Genomic DNA, 23,533 nt, shown 5'->3' with positions numbered 1-23,533 from the left:
AATAATAAAGTTCATCTTAAACCTCTCTCATTGACAAGGCCATTGCCGACCCCCCCCCCCCCCCCCAATAACAATTGTTTATTGTACAATAAAAAAAGCATATTCTAAACATGATGAAGATGAAAATGTAAACACCACAGCAATTTCAACATATTGTCAATGATCGTTTTTTAGAATCATATTCCTGTACATGTTCTTACAATATATTTTGATATTTTCAGATCATGAGTTGTTTTGGAGGACGTATGAAAGAGTATGACAGAGTGTCATTGGATAGATTTGATAGCAAAAATTTGCAGTCAACAGTTTACCTTTTGTCTCATTTACATGAGGGTAAATATGTACATGTACAGAGGAAAATCTTTTTGTAATCTGTAGTTACACTATTTATATACTAGTCATATATAAATGTATTAAATCTTTTAATTGAAAATTTATGAAAAATAAAAAAACTGTTAATTTTTTTTTTTTAATCTTTAATTTTTGAACTCAAATTTTTATTTGTAGATCACACAGTTGGATTGGGGGAGCCATTATTCTTTCGTCGACTAAAATCTAAGTAAGAGTTTGTGGAATTTTCTTAAATTTTAAATATAAAAGAACAATTTTAAAAAACCCAAAACAAGCAATTGTTCCATTTTAATGGTTACTTATGTTTGAATTATAATAATTTATTGTTACTTTCTCATCACATACAAATTAGAAATATGTTTCTTTAGCAGTTGTGGTATTTTGGTGTGTTCATTTCAGCACTGGAGTGTTTTTGTATTGTTCTGAAGTAACAGAAGCCCTCCTGCTAGCAAGTCGAAAGTATTGCCATCTGAAGCCATACATTGTAAGCTCAGCTTGACGTTACACATAACAGATAATAATTGAGTGGTGCTCTGGGAAAACAGGGCTTAATGCATGTATATGAAGTGTCGTCCCAGATAAGCCTCTGCATTTAATACAGGCTTATCAGGAAAGACACTTAATGTGCTGTAATTGAGTTTCTCACTAATAAGAGACTCCCTTTTACACAATAAACACAATCAAAAGGCAAAGTGATCACTTTCATATGCATTTAGCCCACTCTTCCCAGAATGATACTCAATTTTATAATACATAAGGAGTTTGTCTTATTAAAAATGTTATGACAAATTCATATTATGATACAATGTTACAAAAAAGAATTAATGCTTTACACTAACGTTACTTTTATTTAGTATAGTATTAATTTTGGTAGTAGCATTCACATGCCTTTCATTTGACCTTTGCCTAAATGAGCCGCATGGTGGGAAACTGGCCTTTAGGAAAAATCAGAACAGTGTAGCTCAATACCGGTATATGCTTCTGTCATAATGTTGGCTAGTGAGACCAAGAAACCTTGCATGAATTTGTAGCAAACAGAGAAGCTCTTGACTAGACTGCACAAATATTCAGGCTGGTCTGGAGCTTTGCTGGCTGCAAATAGCATAGTACCTATTTTCGCACAATGCTTCTCAATCGTACCACACTAATAAGTATTTTTCCATGTTTCTTTTATAGATCTATCATAAATCTAATAATCAACATTAATTATATATTTCCTAAAAACATATGTCTACTCCACAATATATTACATAAAATTGTAAATTTTATTTAATTAAGTTGGAAATTTTTAACTTTTCAGAAATGTCTGCCAATCAACACACCAACAACAATAGAAATACCAGAACCACTATATGACCATGTGAGTAAGGTATTCTGTGCATTAGTTGTGTAAACCATGTGCAACATTTTGTATATTTCAGTTGACCCATTAGTTAATAGGTCACTCTGTCTGGCATCTGTTCTCTCCTGTTCTATGTTATCAGTTATCAAAATTTAGCTCTTCACTACTCTAGAGTCTACATATTTTTATCCAATCTTGATGAAACTTGTTCAGAATGTTTTTCTTGACATGTAGACCCAAGTTCCAATCTGGGTCAGATGTGTATTAATTATTTTTATTTATTGTTAATATTCCAGAATGAATGCATCACAGTCACCCTGCTTCCTGCCTTTCACTGTCCAGGAAGTGTCATGTGAGTGCCTAACTGGGGATGTTTGTTGTGGAATTTGTTGGAATTTGCAAATATTATATTACGTTATTGGTTTTTAATTTGTTTTTTTGCAAATATTATATTAAGATATTGTTTTTTAATTCGTTCTTTTTCAATAATTATATAGTTTCATTGTTTGTATGTAAAATGATTTTGAATTATTTTTTGTAATGAAGGTTATTTTGTCTGCAAATGGCTTGTACCAATTTTCACGAAAAAAGTAGTTGTTTACACTCTTAGAAAAAATAATAAAGGGACCCTTTCACAGATTTTGGCATGTATTGAAGTTTGTTGTTAAATGCTTTATATTGATTAATGTAAACATTGGATAAATAAAGCTCCAGTAAAAACAAAAATAAAATTAAAGAAAGAAAAAAAGTAACCCTCCACTGGGCTGGAATCACTGAACCCTAGAGAAATAGTCTATGGATTACACCACTCGGCCATCCATGCTCATACAATGAGTGGTGTATTTTTATACTTTATATATAAAGCAATCCTTGTAGTGACACAAAATATAACGACAACAACAGAACTCTCCAAATTATTCAATCGTTTCAGGTTTTTATATCGTCAAAAGATGAATATAGTGGATATTTAAGGGGGTGGTAAATGTTCAGTATTACTGTTTCCTCACAAATATCATAACTACAACGAAAATTGGCGAATCTGAAACATTTTTGTTAAATTTGGTCAATTTACCAAAACGTGAAAAGGTCCCTTTAAGGCATTTTAGTAGACTTCTATAAGAATGTATGCTTTGTCAATGTATTAATAAAGAACTATTCTGCTAGAATGAGGTTGACACTGCAATTATACACATCAACATCACCATGCTTTGTCTTCTCTGACAGGTTTCTGTTGGAAGGCAAGGAAGGTACTGTGCTGTACACGGGAGATTTTCGCTGGGAGCATTTTGATATTGAGCAAATGGTCCATCTTCGTTCTGGAGAAGGGTGGGTAGACTATTATTTCTCATTGTTTACATTGGTATTTACTCTTATATATTTGAAATTTCGGTTTCAATAACAATTTGTGCCTTTTCTGAAGGAGCAAGTTGATCACCTCTTTGTGACTGTTACTGAACATAATTGTTGAAGATTATGAAGATAAAGCCCTTTTTAGCCCTTTCCCTCATAAGAAGCAAAGTAAAAATGGCTATGTGCAAACAGCATAAAACCAGAACAGCCTGCGAGTAACTTGCAGTCTGTTCAGGTTTATGCTGTTTGCTGCTCATCAGTATCTAAGGGTTGGAAATGAAGCCTTTAAAACTTGAATCTAGTAAAAATGGCCTTTAATTAAATGTAACTTTTTAAGGGACTACAACTACATTAAAATACATATCTAAGTGGTAAGTGGTTAAACATTTTAAATATCTATGTCAAACTGTCAAGCTTATATGTTCCATGTTACATTGTGAGGTAGTTTCAAGAAACATTTATGACTGGAAAATAATAGTTGCAAAGCAGTGAAAAGGCCATCAATTTTTTATTATGGGGGATGTTTAAGGTTAAAATTGAAAAAAAAATGGATTGAATTTGCTGACGTGCCTTGTAACATCAATTAGAACTTCTCTTGCAGAGTCAAGAAAATAAAAAGCCTATACGTAGATACGACCTTTCTATCCCCGACCTCACTGCACATTCCCAGTCGGGCTCAGTGTATTGATGCAGTGACCGAGGCGGTGCGAGAGTGGACCTCCAAGAGTCCCGGCCATGTGGTGTACATGAACCTGCGCGCACAGTACGGACATGAGCCCCTGCTCACAAATGTGGCTACCAGGCTGAATAGGAAGGTACGGAGATATGAGTGGCAACATTCTGGAAAAACTGGGTTTAATGCATGTGCGTAAAGTGCAGTCAGCGCATGCTAATCTCTTTTGTAGTATTTTTCGTTTAAAGGAAGCCACTTATCAGCAAAATCTAGTGTACGTGGAAAGTGTTGTCCCTGATTGGCTTATCTGTTACAACACATAACATATATGCCTAAAGCACAGTTTTTTCAGAACAAGGTTAAGTGGTTTTTCTTTTATCTGCAGTTGAATTGTTTAGTAAAAAAAGTAACATGAAAGAATTGCATATTAGGAGGGTTATCAATAAAATGAGTCCAAAAGTAATTGGCCCCTAAAATTTGAGCTGGCCTGTTAGATATTATGTCTTAAAATAAAACTTCTAAAAGAACAAGTTAGGGCTTGTCAGTTATGATATATCCCTGTATTAATAACATAGATTTGTGTTAAACCCTGAAAATACTTACATGATGAATTCATAGTTAATAGGTTATATGATATGGTGTTTTTCCCCCTTGTGTACAGGTGCATGTGAGGCAGCAGAAGTTTGACGTGTATAACACCATTCAGGAAACGGACGGGCATTTCACAGATGACGGACGCAGCACACAGTTACATGCCTGTGACAAATATGTAAGTGTTCAGTGTATAAATCTGGATAACTCTTAGCCGGCAGATAACTGTTGGTTATCTTCAATTTTATGATAAGATAACCAAAAGTTATCCGCTGGATAAGAGTTATCCAGATTTATACAATTGTCTACTGGGCTTCATGTAGAGCATGACACACACAAAAATACTAAAACACAAAATGGCTGAATTGATCTCCCCCAACCCCACCACCCCCGACCCCTGCAACGTAATAAATCTTGCAAATTGTATGATAAGAAGGTCGCCATGGTGTAATGGATATGGTGGCAGCCTAGCGACCGGGCTTGTCACAGGTTCGATCCCCACTGTGGTGGGAGTTATCTTTAGATCTCCGCCAAAGACACCAAGTACTGGTTCTAGGCCCAGGAAATGCACTCGAGAGCGTTCTAATAAGCCTGAGGCTTTCAATGTAATCGAGCTAAAATAAATAGGTTTAAACTAAATAGTATGATGGTTGCTAGGTAGATAAAGGTATACTGAAATGTTTAATCTATTTATTTTAGCTTGATTGCCTCAAAAGTCTTAGGCTTAGTAAGATACTCCAGTTAGTTTACTGGGTTGAACCATTACTTGCTATTGTGTGTGGGAAATCTTGAGAGTATTCACAGATAAGGATCAAACCTAGGAACTCATGATTGCCGGTTGGACACCATATACACAATGCCATGGTGACACCAGTTATTGCCTTTTGATTAGTAATATGGATTGTCTAATGAATTTAATGTTTCTGTGTACAGTACCTAATGCTCCAAATTGGATGACACCTTGAATGCAGTTTCTCAACATGGTGGGCATATGTGTATTGTCATCTCGTTCAGCTCCATTGCATTTTCAGGGAGTTATGTCACTTGATTAAAAATTTATTCGAACCAATTTTCCCATACATTGACAAATGGCAGCATAAAGGAGCATTGATCAGTTTCACTGATATTTTTGTAGATTTTTGACTGTTTTGTTTTTGTTTTCAAGCATACATGTATTGGGTAGTGCCCATTACAAGGTTTTGAATTCATGGTAAGCATATCTGCCTTCCACCATCTATTCACAGTGCATAGTGGGAGAACATGTCAAACTTCCAGCATATATGTATATTCACAGTGCACAGTAGGTGAACATACCAACCATACTCCATCTATTAATATTGCATAGTGGGTGATCATATCGAACCTTCCACCATCTATTCACAGTGCACATTGGGAGACGATGAGAACTGCGTAGAATTCTGTAAAGACCAGCATGACGCAGACAAGGTTCTAGTGATTCTACCCACGACGATGTACTTCACGCAGTTCAAGAATGTCTCTCTTGACATGATCGTGAAAAAGATGGGAGACAACTTCTACCGCGCTTGCTACTCGTTCCACTCCTCGTACACAGAGGTGGCAGAGTTACTAGCGTATCTGAAGCCAGATGCTGCCTATGCTAATGTGAAAGCCCCAAGTGATTTGTCGTTGGCAGAGGTCATTATTGACAGCAATTTGTTTTCCTCCTGTATTGAGTACCCAAAGAAAGCACTTTCCCAATTGAGAAAAAAGTACAACATTCCCCTTTGCTGTCTGAAAAATTCCCCAAATTAAGGAAAGTTGCATCAATTTTTTTTCAAAAATGCATTATCTGCAGGTGAACAAATTTAATGAGCACTGAATATGACAATTTGATAAAAAGGCATGTAAACGAAAACTAAGATGGGTTTGTGGAATTGAGTACCAAGCAATTGAGTCGCGTTCTGAGAAAACTGGGCATAATGCATGTGCGTAAAGTGTCGTCCCAGATTAACCTGTGCAGTCGGCACAGGCTAATTAGGGACGACACTTTCCGCCTAAATTCGATTTTTGCTAAGAAGAGACTTCATTTAAACGTAAAAATGTCATTAAAAAGCGGAAAGTGTCGTCCCTGATTAGCCTGTGAGGATTGCACAGGCTTATCTGGGACAACACTTTACACACATGCATTATGCCCAGTTTTTTCAGAACACGACTCAATTAAAAAGGCTCATTATTCCAAATCTGAAGATTTCAGGGTGCAAATTTTAGGTGTTTTCACGCTCATTTTGCCTAAATGGTCTGGTAACAGTAATTGGGCAAAAAAGTGTTCAGATAGTTTGACATTTTGCTATCACTACTTTTTAATTGTCTGGCACTGTGATTCTGTTAATGCATACAGTCAGAAACTAAATTACATAAATGTCAATCTTAATTTTTATTAGCTCGGCTGTTTTCAGGAAAGAATCCGAGGTATTGTCATAGCCAGCTTGCCGTCCACCGTTGTCGTGCTAAAACCTTAACATTTTGTTAACCTTTTGAACATTGGCTCTAAAATCAAAGTGCTTCCACCTACAACTTTGAAACTTCATATGTACATGCACCTTGATGAGTTCTACATGCCACATCCATTTTTGGTCACTAGGTCAAAGGTCAAGGTCACTGTGACCTCTTATATTCTTCTGACAAGCTTTCATTTATTCAAACTTGCACCCGCAGCTGAGCGTTGGCGCCTGCTATGCAGTGCTTTTGTTCCTAAATGGTCTGGTACTGGTAATTGGGCAAAAAAAATGGTTGATTGAGATAGTTGGACATTTTACTTTCACTACTTCTTGATTGTCTGGCACTGGGAATCTGCTTATATATACAGTCAGAAATTCAATTACATAAATAGCATCTTAATTTTATCTTCACTATCAACTTCGTGTTTAAAATTACATGTATTCCCTTGACAAAAAAGAATATGCAAGAGACTGTTTTAAAATCACTGAATACAAGAGTTAAAAGATTATCTCTTAATAATTCTGAATGATATTCGTTTCCTTGACCTGTTCACACATTCAATGATAAACAGTTTATATCAATGTTTCCTGAAAATAACATTTGTTAACAATTTCAAGACCTTTTTAACTATGCCCATATGCAACAGTACTACTAGTCACCTTCTCCATTTCAGACTCAAGCAAGGCTGAATGCATTACTGGAGTCCTGCTGCAAACCATCTAAAGGGAGCGATGTTGGATGGCAGAACATTTATAGCCGGGAACCAGGAGGCGGGGACAATGAGGGCCAGGAAGTGGGAACCAGGGCACTGGGCACGCTCAGAACACGAGCAACTCAGAAGAGAAAACCTAGAGGTTTGAACTTTGAGTAGTATTTTGTTTTGCAAATGTTGTCACATGTTTAAATGAATGATAAACTTTATAATTATGTGCTCATTTCAATCAATACGATTTGTTCTTATGCATATTATAAAAATAAACTAGGCACATGTTATAATTGCTTATAAACTTCATTTAATGCTTGTAGAAAGTGGGTATAAATGTGGATTCGTACATGGTTTAAAAAAAAAATGAGTATTTACCAATAGTGCACTAAGTCTATTAATCAAATAAATCAAAAATTCTTTTTGATTAGCATTTTAAATAAGAGTTGGTATAGCTTTACATTATATTATAGTCGTTAACTCATGTTGATTTTTGTTTGTAAACCTTTTTTTATCGGCCAAGGCACTTCAATAAAAAGAATTTATTTATTTACCACCCAATTCTTAGAATATTCTTAAAATAGTTTTTTAAATAAAAGTACTTAGAAGTCGAGTCTAGCATGGTAGTTAACACCTTTCATTACATAATTCTTTCTTTAGAACAATATGTTAAGGATATAAGCACTATTTTTAGCCTGCATGTATGCAAAATCTGGCCTCGTGTTCACAAAACATTTTTGCAATCGAAAATCGATTTTGACTGACATTGATTTTCATTTTTGCCTATCAACTACAATGGAAATCCATTTTCAATGACAAGCAAAATCAACTTTCGATTGCAAAAACTGTTTTGTGAACACAGGACCTGAGGTATTTTTCTTGGTTCTAAGACTTTTCTTTATTCTTAAATCTATGAATAGTTTGTTGAATAGGGGCCCTGCTGTTTACTGAAATACCTGATTTTACAGTGTCTACAAGTGATGTCGAGAGCTTAGACTTCGGGTCCCCGGCCAAGCAACAGAAAACTGCTGCCAGCTCCTCGCAGGGGAGCCCGTCTAGTATGAGACAGACCAGGGGTCGGGGGAGGGGCCGATCCCAGGCTAGCACACCGCCTGCGGTCGCGACCAGACGCAGCACGCGCCAATCAGCGAAGACCATTGGTCAGGAGGAGGTGTGTATGAGCCCACATGTTTTGTTTTGTAAAGGCCTAGTTTAACCCTTTCCCACTTAGATAGGTATTTTGATGCCTTTGTAGTCCAATACAAAGTTAAATTTAATTAAATAACTTTCTTACTAGATTCAAGTTTAAAAAGCTTCATTCCCAAGCCTTAGATACTGATGAGCAGCAAACAGCATAAAACCTTAACAGACTGCGAGTTTCTTGCAGGCTGTTCTGGTTTTATGCTGTTTTTGCATAGCCATTTTCACTTTGCTTCTGAAAGGGTTAAGGATGTCTGGCCCCTCCATGGAGTAACCCACTCAATGTAATGTACTCCCCAATGTAATGTACTCCCCTGTAGTCTCTGGATGTATCTTGATAGAAATATCAAGTCTTTTTTTCACCACTGTTATAGGCTAGAAATTATGGATGATACCTTAAATTCACCTTATTTTGGATGAATGTGTGACTAATAAAATCAGAAGAATTATTAATAGAAATACATAAAATTACAGTCAAGTTAACAAAAACAAATCAGTAAAGTTGTAATAACAATGCTAATAGTCTTCACTTCCAAGATATATAAAAGGTAAACGGTCAATTGGGAATTTTGGGGATGGAGTTTTGAAAGAAATTATAATTTTAAGCGATTGGAATGTTACCCAATAATGGCTATAAAATCAGCTTAATTTAAGTGCTGATATTTGATCATTATGTATAACGTATTTTGGCTGTCATATTAAGGGTTTTCTGCTATATTTCCATTGCATCTATGTATTGATCACATAAAGATAGTTGCACTGTAACGGCACAGTTATGTAACACACGAGATATGGGAGTTGGGGAGATATGCAAAAAGTACAAAATTTTGAATTAAACCTCGGAAGTTTAATTGAGCTTCATTGTGGGAAAAATTGGCTTAATGTGTAAAGTGCCATCCCAGATTAGCTGTTGCAGTGCACACGTGCGAATCAAGGACGACACTTTCCGCCTAAACTGGATTTTCACTTTAGGAGAGACTTACTATATAAAAAATTCCATAACAGCAGAAAGTGTCGTCTCTGATAAGCCAATGCGGACTGCACACGCAAATGTGGGACAACACTTTAGGCACTTGCTTTTAGCTCAGTTTTCCTAGAATGCAGCGCAACTGTTATACTCAGACACAGGTAACACCAACTAAAGAAGTGAAGGCGAGGCCAGAAACGCCGGTGTCCAGGCAAGACTCCAGTGAGCCACACTCGTCCGATGGTAGCCCCCAAAGCGACAGCGAGCTGGATCTGGTGTCCAGCCAGACAAGTGGTGACAGTTCACAGACTAGGTAAGTAATGGTGCATAAGACAGGTAGAGTTTTCAGCTTGATTGATGTAAACATGTTATATAAACATGTGAAGCAGAAGCAATTGTTATTAGCCTAACAGTAACTGGAAAATTGTTCGATATGATTTTAAATAATCTTTGCATTTAAAGTACCTGTTTTCAGAATGTGCGAGTTATCTGGTAAAATGAAAATAGAATTCATCAAATTATGTCGTGTAGAATTTTTAGCTCACCTGAGCACAACGTGCTCATGGTGAGCTTTTGTGAGCGCCTTTTGTCCATTTTGCGTTGTGCGTCGTGCGCCGTCAACATTTGCCTTGTTAACTCTCTAGAGGCCACATTTATTGTCCAATCTTCATGAAATTTGGTCAGAAGATTGGTCCCAATGATATCTTGAATGAGTTCGAAAATGGTTATGTTTGCTTGAAAAACATGGCTGCCAAGGGGTAGGGCATTTTTCTTTATATGGCTATAGTAAAATCTTGTTAACACTCTAGAGGCCACATTTATTGTCTGATCTTCATGAAACTTGATCAGAAGATTCATCCCAATAATATCTTGGACGAGTATGAAATGATGCCGGTTGGTTGAAAAACATGGCCGCCAGGGGGCGGGGCATTTTTCCTTGTATGGCTATAGTAAAACCTTGTTTTACACTCTATAGGCCAAATTTATTGTCCAATCTTTATGAAACTTGGTCAGAAGATTTGTCCCAATTATATCTTGTATGAGTTCAAAAATGATAACCTTTGCTTGAAAAACATGGCTGCCAAGGGCGGGGCATTTTTCCTTATATGGCAATAGTAAAATCATGTTTTACACTCTAGAGGCCACATTTATTGTCCAATCTTTATGAAACTTGGTCAGAAGATTCATCCCAATAATATCTTGTTATCTCAGGTGAGCAACTTTGGACCTTTCATGCACTCTTGTTTATTTTTTTTCTTACATTTTAAACTTACAACAAAAAAATGACTGTGTAAAAGGGTTTCAAAGTCTGTTTGATTTACAAACAGAATACATGTACTTGCATTTCAAGAAAATTGATTTACATTTTATGATAACAATGTTCTATTTCGCTGTGGTGTAGTGGATATGGTTTCAGCTTAGAAAACGGGCTGTCATGGGTTTGATCCTCACTGTGGGAGCGTTCTTAAGACCTCCTAAAAAGACACAAAGTACTCCCAAGTACTGGGTCTACCAAGTAAAAAGACTTAAGGTCATTACAATAAGCCTTCTGTTTTTGATGCTTTTAAAAAGAAATAGGTTTAAAACTAAACTGAAACTAAACTTTTTCAGCAGCCATGAAGCACGCAGCTGGGCTGGCGGCAGTTTCCTAGCGGCTGTTAGCTCTTACAGCGATGATGATGATGAGCAGACAGGCAGAGTGTGTCTCCTTGACGACGATGAGCATTGTGACGACACATACCAGGATGTGAGCCAGGTGGAGGGCGTGGTTAGTGACGAGGAGGAGGGGCTGACTCTAGATGACATCGTGAGTGATCAATACAAAGTTGTAGGGATATAGAATTGGCGTTTTCCTTCAGTCCATCCGTCTGTCTGTCTGTCACAAACTTTTTAGGGCTTTATCTCAGAAACTGTATAAGATATCAACATGAAACTTCATGAGTGTATAGATATAAATAAGGAAAAGTACCATGCACAAGAACCATAACACCTGACTGTATTAAAAAAGAGTTATTACCCTTTGTTGTTTTTGTTTTATGTAACTTTTCAGGGCTATACATGGTATCTCATAAGCTATGTAAGGTTTCAGCATGAAACTTCAGTGGTGTTTAGATATCAACCAGAAGTGCCATACAAGAACCATAACCCTACACTTTCCTAAATCAGAGTTATTGCCCTAATTTGTTATTATATGATGTCAGTTTTCAGGGCTGTATCTCAGATACTATAAAATTATTTCAACATACCTCTTAATTAGTGTATGGTAGGGATGGGAATTGCATTCAAAATCGGTATTCTGATAACCGTATGCAGTATCCCAATATATAGAGAATATTTGTTGGATTTGGGGGAATATCGCTTTTAATTCATGAGTGATCATAGAAAATGATATTTAATATTTTTTCTATGATCATGAGTGAATTAAAATCAATATTTCACCAAAATCCAATCAATTTTCTTTTTATTTTATGTTAGCAAATGACTTTATTTTTTCCATTTCGGACAATATACTTCCGTGTTGGGTGCCCCCAAAATGTTATAACATGTATGTTCAAAAGAAGCTTATCAGAATGGTTTTACAAACATTCAATGCAGAGTAGTCGCCATTGGTAAAATTTCGGGGTCACAATGTGGAACCAAAGATATCAAAAAATAGTTCCGGTAGAACAATGAAAATATTATTGATAATTTTCACTGTTTGAAACAGTGAAATATCAGTTTTAATTCACTGATATTTCTCTATAAACCATCAGAAAGCTTAAAATAAAACCAGATATCAGTATACTTTTATTAATTAACCACAATAGGCTGCTACCAACATCACAACACTGTGAATTTGTTATTTAGCAATCTTAACAAACTAATAAACAATACACGTATTTATATGATTTCTTTATTAAAATTAGTTCACTTATAAGAAAAATACTTAAGTCGCAAAATATGTAAATTCTTTAAAAAAAAAAACAATATTCAAACTGAGACAAAGAAGCAGTTACCATATATACATTCTATATACTTTTAACACAGGTTTAGAAATTCACCCAAATATCTCCCAGTGCTTGATTCAATTGATTGTTTACACAACAGTAATGAAAGACACAACTTTATTGTCCCCTACCGGTTTCACCGGGGGACTTATGGTTTGAGCTCTGTGTGTCCGTCACTCCATCAGTCTGTGAGTTTGTCACACTTTTCTAGATCCTGTGATAACTTTAAATGTTCTTAATATTTTTTCATGAAACTTGAAACATGGATAGATGGCAATATGGACATTATGCACGTCATTTCATTTTGTTCATCGGTCAAACATTCTGGTTGCTGGTGGAGCCGGTAGGGGGACATATATTGCTGGGAAATAGTCTTGTTTATACTGTGTTTTATTGCAGATAAATATGGATTGACCCTTTGACAAAAACTTTTTATATGATTGGACAGAGCACATGTTTTCACCTTGCAGGTGACTCGCCTTTTCCAACATGTATAACAAATACATAGGGAAATGATCAATGCTAATTCCTAAGATTTTTTTGCCAAAATCTGAATCCACAAATGTATGTGTCCACAATTTTTTTTTGACAATTCATAATCTTACATGCCAACTAATATAAATGATTTTACAGTATGTCCCTTATAAAATTCAAGCAGCATTTACTTAAATCTTTAGTAAGCTTTTCACATAACTCTTTGATGCATTCCTTCAGATTGCCTCAAGCTCTGTTGAAAAACATGGAAGATCAAGTTCAAGTGATATGAAACTTCCTGCAGAAGAACAAACAAAGCCATTGGAGGATAAGAAACCCTCCAAATCTGACAGTGGTGATACGGTTGAAAATGACCTTGAAAAGGTTGAAGATGACCTTAAAAAGGTTGGGGATGACCATGAAAAAGTTGCAGATGATCTTGAAAAGGTTAATGATGACCTTGAAATGGTTGATGACCTTGACAAGGCTGAAGATGACCTTAAAAAGGTTGAAAATGACCTTAAAAAGGTTCCTGATGATCTTGACAAGGTTGATGACCTTCACAAGGTTGAAAATGACCTTAAAAAGGTTGGCCATGACCGTGGAAAGATTGAAGATGACCTTGAAAAGATGGATGATGACCTTGACAAAATTGAAGATGCCCTTGAAAAGGTTGATGATGATTTTGATAAGGTTAATGACCTTGACAAGGTTGCAGATAACCTTGAAAAGATTGAAGATGACCTTGAAAATATACATGAGAACAATGAAATGCAGACAGACAATGAAATTTTGTTGAAAAAAGAAGAGGACATTGTCGTTATTGATATTGATTCAAATCAATCTTTAAAAAACGAAAACAGTTGTGACTTGTTTATAGAATCGCAACCTGCAGCTTTGGACCATGATATGGACTATTCCAAAATTTACCTCGACAAAAGAAGGGAAGCCAGTGGTGATGGAAATGCAATGGGAAATACAGTGTTAAAGGTGACTGAAACTCAAGAGACCATTACCATAATAGAATCGCAAGCAGCAGCTTTAGACAATGATATGAATTTTTCCAAATTTGACAGCAACAAAAGAAGTGAAGCCATTTGTGATGGAAATGCAAAGGGAAATAAAGTGTTAAAGATGACTGAAACTCAAGAGACCATTACCATTATTGAATCACAACCAGCAGCTTTAGACAATGATATAAACCTTTCCAATGTTGACAGCGAGGAAAGAAGTGAAGCCATTGATGATGGAAATACAAAGGAAAATACAATAATAAAGGTGACTGAAACTCAAGAGACTATTACCAATGCTAAACCAGAAAGCCCCAGAGTGGCTGGCAGTGAAGATGGAGTAAACAAACTATCACAACAACCTGAACATAAAACTCATCGGCTTGAAGTTGAAATCAAAGAACCGAGGGATTCAAATGATGTTAATAGGAAAAGAAAAGAAAGAAATATGGTTGACAACAAAGCAGTTACTGATAAACAGGAGAATGTATCAAGGGACAAACGTCATGATGCCTACGATCCAGCTTTTCCAACTCCGGATTCTCCCATAAGCGAGGAAATTGTAATCATTGATAGTGACACTGAGGAAGAGGATGAAACAATGGACACATCTGAAGATCAGTGTGAACCAAAATGTCAAGAAGGTAAAATTCACACTTCACAGGCTTTGTATGGTTTAATAAAATTTATTAGTAAAAAAATAATGATACTCAAATGCAAGTTTAGCCTGACTGTTCAAAGAATAGGCAAAGCTATATTAACCCTTTACCACTTAGATATGTATTTTACCCATTTTACCAAAATGTAGGCATGTGCAAAAGCGTCTGCAGAATGCTCTAGTTAAGATGCAGAATCTCCATATCACCGTTTCTGCAACAGATAGTCGATTGAAACTAACGAAATGTGTTCATGGCCATTAAATGAAGTCACAGACCAAGTTCCATAACTCTGACTTGCCCCCTTTTTTTAAATAAAAAATTAGTGTTCATGTGTGTATGCATTTTCTGCATATCTCTATAAAAGATACTGGAAAAAAACTTAAGGTATGTGTTCAGAGTCTTAATAAACATTCAGTGACCAAAAATCTTGAACAGTTTTTAAACAGGATTATGCCCCCTTTTGTACTTTTAAAAGTCCTGTTAATGTTTGCATGCAAGATGAAATTTTTGTGTGCAATGAATTCATACATCTGTAATCACTACTGATATTGAACTGAAACTTCTCACATGTCTTCAAGACCATCATGTGAAGTGGCTGACCAAGACCCATAACTCTGTCCTGCAATTTAGCTGAATGTGGCCAATTTTTTTACTTTAAAAATTTAGGTACATGTTTGTGTGTAACAACTCCATATCACTTTCTCTTACAGATATTAAATTTTTTTTGAGGCCGGGCAGTTTTCCTTATACATGTATAGCTATAGTGAAACCTTATTATCCCCCGCCATCAGCGGAGGGATATTGTTTTGGCGTTTTATGTCTTTCCGTCCGTCCGTCCGGAGCCATATCTTGGAAGTGCTTTGGCGGATTTCATTGAAACTTGGTATGAGTATATTTATGGATAAGAGGATGATGCACGCCAAATGGCATTGTACACCATCTGTTAATAACAGAGTTATGGCCCTTTGTCTCTTGGAAAAAATGCTTTTTTTAGTGTCAAGTATAACACTTTTGTGTCCAGAAGCATATTGGCAGGGGATATCAATTCAACGAAATTGCTTGTTAACGCTCTAATGGCCACATTTATTGGCCAGTCTCCATGGAATTTTGTGAGAACATTTGTCCCAATGAAATCCCAGCTGAAGTTGAAACTGGGTCTTGTAAGCTAAAAAAAAGGTCTCTAGGTGAAATTAAAAAAGCATGCTTCTACTCTAGAAGTCACTTTCTTTGTCAAGTCTTCACGAACCTGGCTCAAAACATTTGTTCTAAAGATGTCTCAGCCAAGCACAAAAATAATGGGCCTAAAAATTACATATTTATGTTTCATTAAGTACTTTAATTATTTTGAACTTCACCTTGTATGAAATGTTTACATGGTACATGGTATCTTGTTTATTGTAATATAATTGTAAACAAAGCATATAATGTTTCAACAATTTGTTATTAACTTCAGGGCATGAGTCGCCGTCATCAGATGAAACCAATTATCATGTGAGCATCAACAGTAAAGATCAAAGTCAAGAGTCAACGCAGGAGAGAAACAGTGACACTACCAATGGTTTAGATACAGACAATTCAGACATTTACTTAACATTAGAAAACTCCCAAGAAAGCATTGAACTTGTGGAAACATGTGATGCTCAGGGGCTCAAAAAAGACATCATAATGACAACAGAACTGGAAAATCAAACAGATGAAACAAACAAAGCAAGCACTTCCATTGTTTACGAAAAGCAAATGAAAGACAACGTTAATTGTTCAAGAGAAAATGCAAATAAATCAGCTGTTGATGAATTAAGTAAAGACATTGACAAAACTTGTAATAATGCAACTAGTCCAGAGGAACATGCTGAAGATCCAAATAAAAGTGATGCCAAAGAAAAGCAAAAGCTGCAAATTGATGATGATGTAATTGAAATTGTTGACTTAACTGGTGATGATTTTGGACCAGATAAAGAAACCTTAAAACAGGTAAGCAAAGGTAGAAAGAAGCCAATAAAGATATCTTTTGGGAAAAGTAACGAACAAATATTGAAAGAAAAACTTGAAAGAGAAAGCAAACGTAAAAGGCTTGAACATGATAGCAGTGATTCAGAATCAGACTCTGAGTGGCTCTCATCTGCCAAAGGCAATGAACACAGATCAAAGAGACAGAGGCAGAAGAAACCCAAGAAAACAGAAATGGAATTAAAAGAGATGGAAGAGAAAAATGAATTGAAAAGGCAAGCTATGGGATTTGTTTGTGAAACTGATAGTGATTCTGAATTGGAGTCATCTGAACCTGAGAGCCCAACAGGCAGTGTTTTGTATGATGAGTTTGTGGAATTAAGTAGTGGTGATGATTCTGACAAAGAGGATGGCAATTCAAGCAAAGGACTACGTACAAGTAGAAAAAATAGCCAGGGCGAAATATCAAATGGTAATAGATCATCGCATGGATCAAGTGGAGGTTGGTTGAATACAAGTAGAGGAGGACGCCAAAGGGAATGTGAACCTCAGAGAGAAGATAATAATGAAAATGCCGGATTATCAGAACATTCTGATACTTCATCTGAAAAAAATTCAGAGAAGAACAATGAATCTGGTGTTCTTATTTCTGAAAATCTTACTACAGGGGCTTTGTTTGAAAATGACAATACAGACAATACTGGTGATGTAAATACAAATAAAGATAATAATGAAAATGCTGGATTATCAGAACATTCTGATACTTCATCTGAAAAAGATTCAGAGAAGAACAATGAATCTGGTGTTCGTATTTCTGAAAATCTTACTACAGGGGCTTTGTTTGAAAATGAGAATACAGACAATACTGGTGAGGAAAATACAAATAAAGATAATAATGAAAATTCTGGATTATCAAAACATTCTGATACTTCATCTGAAAAAGATTCAGATAAGAACAATAAATCTGGTGTTCTTATTTCCGGAAATCTTACTACAGGAGCTTTGTTTGAAAACGAGAATATGTACAATACTAGTGAGGTAAATACAAATAATGATGATGTTGATTGTTATTCTAAGAAAGATGACACAAGTAAGCCGACTAAGGAGCAAATTTATACAAGAGAGGGCATTACTAATAAAGATGATTTAATTGAAGTAAATGACACGAAAGATGATGATTTTGAGATAAATAGAAATAAAGGTGATCATAGTGAAATAAGTAAGGAGAATAAAATTGGTGAGCTTCTAAAGAAAAAGGAGAATACTTCTGAACTGAATTTAATTAAAGACAGTTCAATTGAGGCGAAAACTAAGATCAGTGTTGAAGAATCAAGTATAGACAAAATACTTGAAATTCAAAATGCTGTTGACCTAAATGAACCGCTTCCTCCTGGGACAGAAGATTTACCTCTCTTGGAAACTTCCCTTGAGAAGATCAAGAAAGAAACAGAGGTGAAACAATTTCAAGAGTGTTTCTTTCAGTTCAAGAAACCATCAACCGATTTATATCTAGCAGACAAAAGTGGCAAGCAAATATCAACAATTATAGATAGAAAACCTGCACAAAGTACTGCAAATTTGGGTACTTTTGATAAAACTGGAATGGCGTCAAACAGTGTTGAAAAACATCGAAGTATTGAAGAAAAATATTCAAGAAAACCTCCACAAAGTGCTTCACATTCAGGTACTTTAGATGACACTGGAATGGCTTCAAGCAATCTTGAAAAATATATAAAAAGTTTTGCAGAAAAGTATCCAGGTTTTAATACAAATTATCAAACTATTGATACAACAGATCGTAGGATGGTATCTGATTCAAGCAAAAAAGCAAGTTTTGTTGAGAAGACGAAAAGTAACGTGGTTCCTAAATATGGAAAAACAACAAGTTTTTCTACCATGAAAAATCCAAACACTTCCAGTTTTGAAGAAAATTATCAAAGTTTTGAAACAACTGATAGTTGGATGGGATCTGATTCAAGAAAAACAAGAACTTTTGTTGAGGAGAAGACTAAAAGTGACGTAGTTCCAAAATCAAGCAAGATTAAAAGCTTTTCTGCCATGAAAAATCTAAAAGCTGTACGGAAGTCTTATCAACATAGTATTAATATAAAGTCCTATCGAGGAAAGGCGTATGATGATGATCGGGAAGCAGCAAATACCCGTTCTCGTCAAAAAGAAGCCATACACGGTCAACACTGGACGGAAGCTGCAAACTATGACACAAGACGCTATGCTGACCCTAGGCCTATTGCTCCAGTAAAGACTGATATTTCTCAGTTAAAAGCCAATATATTTTCATTAACTGGCCTTGAACTATCCGGAACCTTGTCAGGTACATCCTCAACCAATCCCCAATCCGCATTTCCTAAACCCCTCTTCCCAGTCCTCTCAGGGCCCAATCCTGCTGTTCCATTTGACAGGCCTTTATCCAGCCTAACACAAACATCGAGCTTGTTTACGGGACCGTTGGTGTCTTCAATGGAAACTAATAGAGCGGGAAACGAAACGTTAGCAGAGCTGATAACAAAGCTGGAAGAGGTGAAGAAACTAGCAGAGATCGTCCAGTCAGAGCAGGTACGAGGTCCAATTAGGGAGCCTGCCCCTTCAGCACAATATGAGCAAAATAGGTATGACAGCGAGAGACCGGAATACCCTCCAGTGAGATATCAAGGCCATGGACCTGAACATGAATACGAGCGATATGGCCAAAGGCATGATGTGGAATATGTGGAACCAGCCAGGCGCCTTCCACCAGACAACCCACATTACGATTACCGACCTTCATTTCCGCCACATAGACCTGATCCTGATGCGCCTTACCATGCAAGACGATATGACCCTGATCCATATATGAACAAGGCAGAGGAAGCTTTTTATGATTCTCACAGGGCATACCCTTCCCGTGGACGGGGCAGTCGTTATCCAGATTCCCTTCCTCCCAGAAGAGATCCATACGATCGTAGACTGCCTTACGATGAGCGACGGTTACCATATGAACGCCCGCCACCACACTATCCCGAGTCGGACCCATATGAACGAGACTCCCACTACGCCCCAGTGGAGGTCTATGAATATGCCAATGCCCATCCAGCTGAGTCCTATCCCCTGGCGGGTCCTTCAAGCCAAGAACCTGGGCAATACCATGATCGAAGGTTACCTGGCCAGTTCCATGATATAAGGTCACATGGCCAATACCATGATCAAATGGTACATGGCCATCAACAGATGTCAAGTAACTCACCTCAGGGTGTAACCAGGGGAAAAAATAAAACTACGTATATAGGGTATGTAACAGAGACGACTAAATTATACGGGCCAAAAACTGTTAAGGCCACTGTGGTGTCTCGGAAAGGGCAGGTAATGAGTGTTTCTGACCTTTCAAATTGAACACTTTGGCAGAAATGTGAACAATTCAAGTTTTTGTTTTAAAATCAAATTAGATGTTTAATTTCAAATTAAAATGGCGTAACAGTTTCTATTTTTGAATAATTTGGTTTTTTGTTAAGGACATGTTTGTGTTGAAACGTGTACTTGTTATTGGTTTTTCATTCTGTTTGATAAACAACCAAGAAGACTTAAGTAATGTACACAGGTAAAGATTGTATATTTCGTATGATTTAAAAAAAAATTGCTAATGATTTGCTTTTAATAGATGTTTTCAGTACACTCAAATAAAAATATTTAAGAAATAAATCTTTACAATTAATTATTATGTTTTAATTTTAAATGATTGTCATCAGATTGTTCATCACACTTTATATTTACATTTATATGGTTCTTGAAGTGTTCTGATCATGTGTAAATACTGATTGAAGGTTTAAATATAAAACAGTATGTCGGTGTCTAATCTAACATACAATAAAGAGGGATGTGATCAAAGTCTCTTTAAATGAAATACCGATTATGTTTTCTGCGTGTTTATTTTTGAATTTTACGTATAGAATAGTTATCATTGTAAAATGTGTTCTTTGTTTTGTGCTGTAACGAACGGAGGAAGGCTCTTACTTGTTTTTGATGTTCATTTTTATTTGCATGTTTCGTATAATCTTAATGTTGTGTATTATGCATACATTTTTTCATTGTTGTTTGGTCCATTATATATACTGTTTATGACAAAAAAATCATGAACTTTTTCTGATAATTAATGTCTTGACATATGAAAATGCTTACCAGCAAACAATTTTCCTCATCAGTTTTTCTTATCACCAGTGAAGTTTATTTGTATAATCTAAGCTTATACCTGTTGTGGCATCATTGAAACTCGGATTCGGTTTGTAGGTTAACATCAAACAGATATTGTGTTGCTTCAAGAGACATCAGAATGGTGTAACCTTGGTACTTGAAATCTCCCCTTTAGTATTTGTACACAATTTAATCATTGTTTAATTGTCATAAAACTTGAGGCAATTGCTACTTGCCTACAAATAGTGGACATGAACGGACGTTTTTGGTATTATTGATCATAATATTACCATACTGATTACTTTTGTAAATAACACTTTTTTTGTAACTCAATTCTGTTTAGCTTGGCTGTTTTCTGAGAAAACCCCGAGGTATTGTCATAGCCAGCTCGTCCACTGTCTGCGCCGTGCAAAAACCTTAATATTGGCTCTAAAATCAAAGTGCTTCCACCTACAACTTTGAAACTTCATATGCAGCTGCATTTGGAGGAGTTCTACACACCACACTCATTTTTGGGTCACTAGGTCAAAGATCACTGTGACCTCTAATTTTCTTCTGACAAGGCTAGCTGTAATTTATTCAAAACTGCACCCGCAGCCGAGCGTTGGCACCCGCTATGCGGTGCTCTTGTTTATTTGTATTTTGTTTGGAACCTAATCCAACTATGAAGTTCTGATCTTTGAACATTTTGTATATACGAGGGCATGTTAGTACCATAACATCGTGGATCATACATGGAAACAACAACACTATGTACAATAAGTCACTTTTTATTTGAAAATTTTCCAGCACTTTGCACATGAATGTAACAAAAAGGTACATGATTAAAAATATTAGAAATAGAAAAAATTATATAAGAGGTATCTGTAAAATTAACTTACAAAATTAATCTTTTACATTTTAAAAGCTTAAATTCACAACCATGCAAAACATTTTAATTTCCTGAACACTAATTTACATTTCATAATATATATATATATTTCAAATTTTGCGTAATTAATACCAGCTTAAAACATGAAATCAGTAACTATTTTTATTAAATGTATTGCATTGCTTGATTGTATATGGTAAAGAAAAATAAAATGTGTATATATAAAAATGCATCAATTGTTTCATTATACCAACATCTCTGCATGTGTGGTTTAATAAAAAGTTGTTCTGACATACAAAATGGTTACAGTTTAGTCCAACATGGAGAAAACATTTCCATAAGCAACAGTTGGTTCAAACGCTGTGGTCTCTTCAGTAAATAAACTGTTATTTTCAATGATATTTACCAAACAAATGTGCATGAATATAATTATACATGTAATGTGCTTGTATTACAATATAAAGTTGACTGCTGACACATGATTCTAATCATGTTGATTATGATAACCTGCCCAATCTATAACAGTATAGGAGCTGCGACATACGAAATGAGTCTCCTTGCTTACAATATAACAATTATTTAACTTCCCAATCTGCACCATTTAACCATTTACCACTTAGTCCCTTAGAAAGTTAGATTAAATTTAAGACCTTTCTTTCTAGATTCAAGTTTTAAAGGCTTTATTGCCAATCCTAGGATATTGATGAGCAGCAAACAGCATAAAACATTAACAGACTGCGAGGTACTTGCAGGCTGTTCTGGTTTTATGCTGTTTGCACATAGCCATTTTCACTTTGCTTCTAAGTGGGTAAGCACACATTAACCCAGCCCTCTTGAATGGTGTTAGGTCCTACCGCACACTTGATTTTAACTCTTTCAGTGCTGGAACCGAATTTTGAAGGCCTTTGCAAACAGTTTGGATCCAGATGAGACGCCACAGAACGTGGCGTGATGAGACGCCACAGAACGTGGCGTATCATCAGGATCCAAACTGTTTGCTATTCTGATGACCTTTCTTTCTAGATTCAAGTTTTAAAGGCTTTATTGCCAATCCTAGGATATTGATGAGCAGCAAACAGCATAAAACATTAACAGACTGCGAGTTACTTGCAGGCTGTTCTGGTTTTATGCTGTTTGCACATAGCCATTTGCACTTTGCTTCTAAGTGGGTAAGCACACATTAACCCAGCCCTCTTGGATGGTGTTAGGTCCTACCGCACACTTGATTTTAACTCTTTTAGTGCTGGAACCGAATTTTGAAGGCCTTTGCAAAACAGTTTGGATCCAGATGAGACGCCACAGAACATGGCGTCTCATCAGGATCCAAACTTTTTGCTATTCTGATAGTATTCTTTGAAAAAAATCGAAGAAAATGCTAATTTTAGAAATTCAGCAGACGACATTTTAGCAGACGACAAATTTCCCAGCATGCAAAGGGTTAAGAGTTACTAATCTTTGGACTGGGTATGACACAGAACATGAGAGATAATAGGTCATGAATGAATTGATGTGACTCTTACTCTTGAAAAACAGGGTTAAATGCATGTGCACAAAGTTTCGTCCCAGATTAGCCTGTGCAGCTTGCACAGACTTATCGGCGACAACAATTTCCGAGTAAACTGGATTTTTTTTAGAAGAGACATTCTTTATGTAAAAAATTCCATACAAGTGGAAAGTGTCCCTGATAAGCCAGTGTGGACTGCACAGGCTAATCAGGGACGACACAATACACACATGCATTAAGACCCATTTTTCCAGATCAAGGC

General features: G+C 36.1%; 1 protein-coding gene across 3 annotated transcripts in view; it reads left to right on the top strand.

Moving 5' to 3' along the window:
- The window catches only part of LOC127881901 (uncharacterized), a 33,656-nt gene extending 11,263 nt beyond the window's left edge, over positions 1 to 22,393 (top strand). For 2 of the 3 annotated variants that reach the window (XM_052430104.1, XM_052430105.1), the window contains 15 exons: positions 222 to 333; positions 508 to 559; positions 751 to 835; positions 1,652 to 1,711; positions 1,990 to 2,045; positions 2,918 to 3,019; positions 3,645 to 3,858; positions 4,378 to 4,485; positions 5,691 to 5,963; positions 7,441 to 7,621; positions 8,439 to 8,641; positions 9,793 to 9,950; positions 11,249 to 11,444; positions 13,339 to 14,752; positions 16,221 to 22,393. In XM_052430104.1, the coding sequence (XP_052286064.1) occupies positions 225 to 333; positions 508 to 559; positions 751 to 835; positions 1,652 to 1,711; positions 1,990 to 2,045; positions 2,918 to 3,019; positions 3,645 to 3,858; positions 4,378 to 4,485; positions 5,691 to 5,963; positions 7,441 to 7,621; positions 8,439 to 8,641; positions 9,793 to 9,950; positions 11,249 to 11,444; positions 13,339 to 14,752; positions 16,221 to 20,101 (7,092 nt within the window). In that variant the 5' untranslated portion in view covers positions 222 to 224 and the 3' untranslated portion in view covers positions 20,102 to 22,393. The remainder of the gene's footprint in view (positions 1 to 221; positions 334 to 507; positions 560 to 750; positions 836 to 1,651; positions 1,712 to 1,989; positions 2,046 to 2,917; positions 3,020 to 3,644; positions 3,859 to 4,377; positions 4,486 to 5,690; positions 5,964 to 7,440; positions 7,622 to 8,438; positions 8,642 to 9,792; positions 9,951 to 11,248; positions 11,445 to 13,338; positions 14,753 to 16,220) is intronic. The other variant, XM_052430106.1, reaches the window with a different exon arrangement.
- Positions 22,394 to 23,533: the final 1,140 nt, after the last annotated feature.

The sequence above is a fragment of the Dreissena polymorpha genome, chromosome 5 (assembly GCF_020536995.1).
Source record: "Dreissena polymorpha isolate Duluth1 chromosome 5, UMN_Dpol_1.0, whole genome shotgun sequence".
NCBI classification, from domain to species: Eukaryota; Metazoa; Mollusca; class Bivalvia; order Myida; family Dreissenidae; genus Dreissena; species Dreissena polymorpha.
This window is presented reverse-complemented; position numbering and strand designations above follow the sequence as displayed.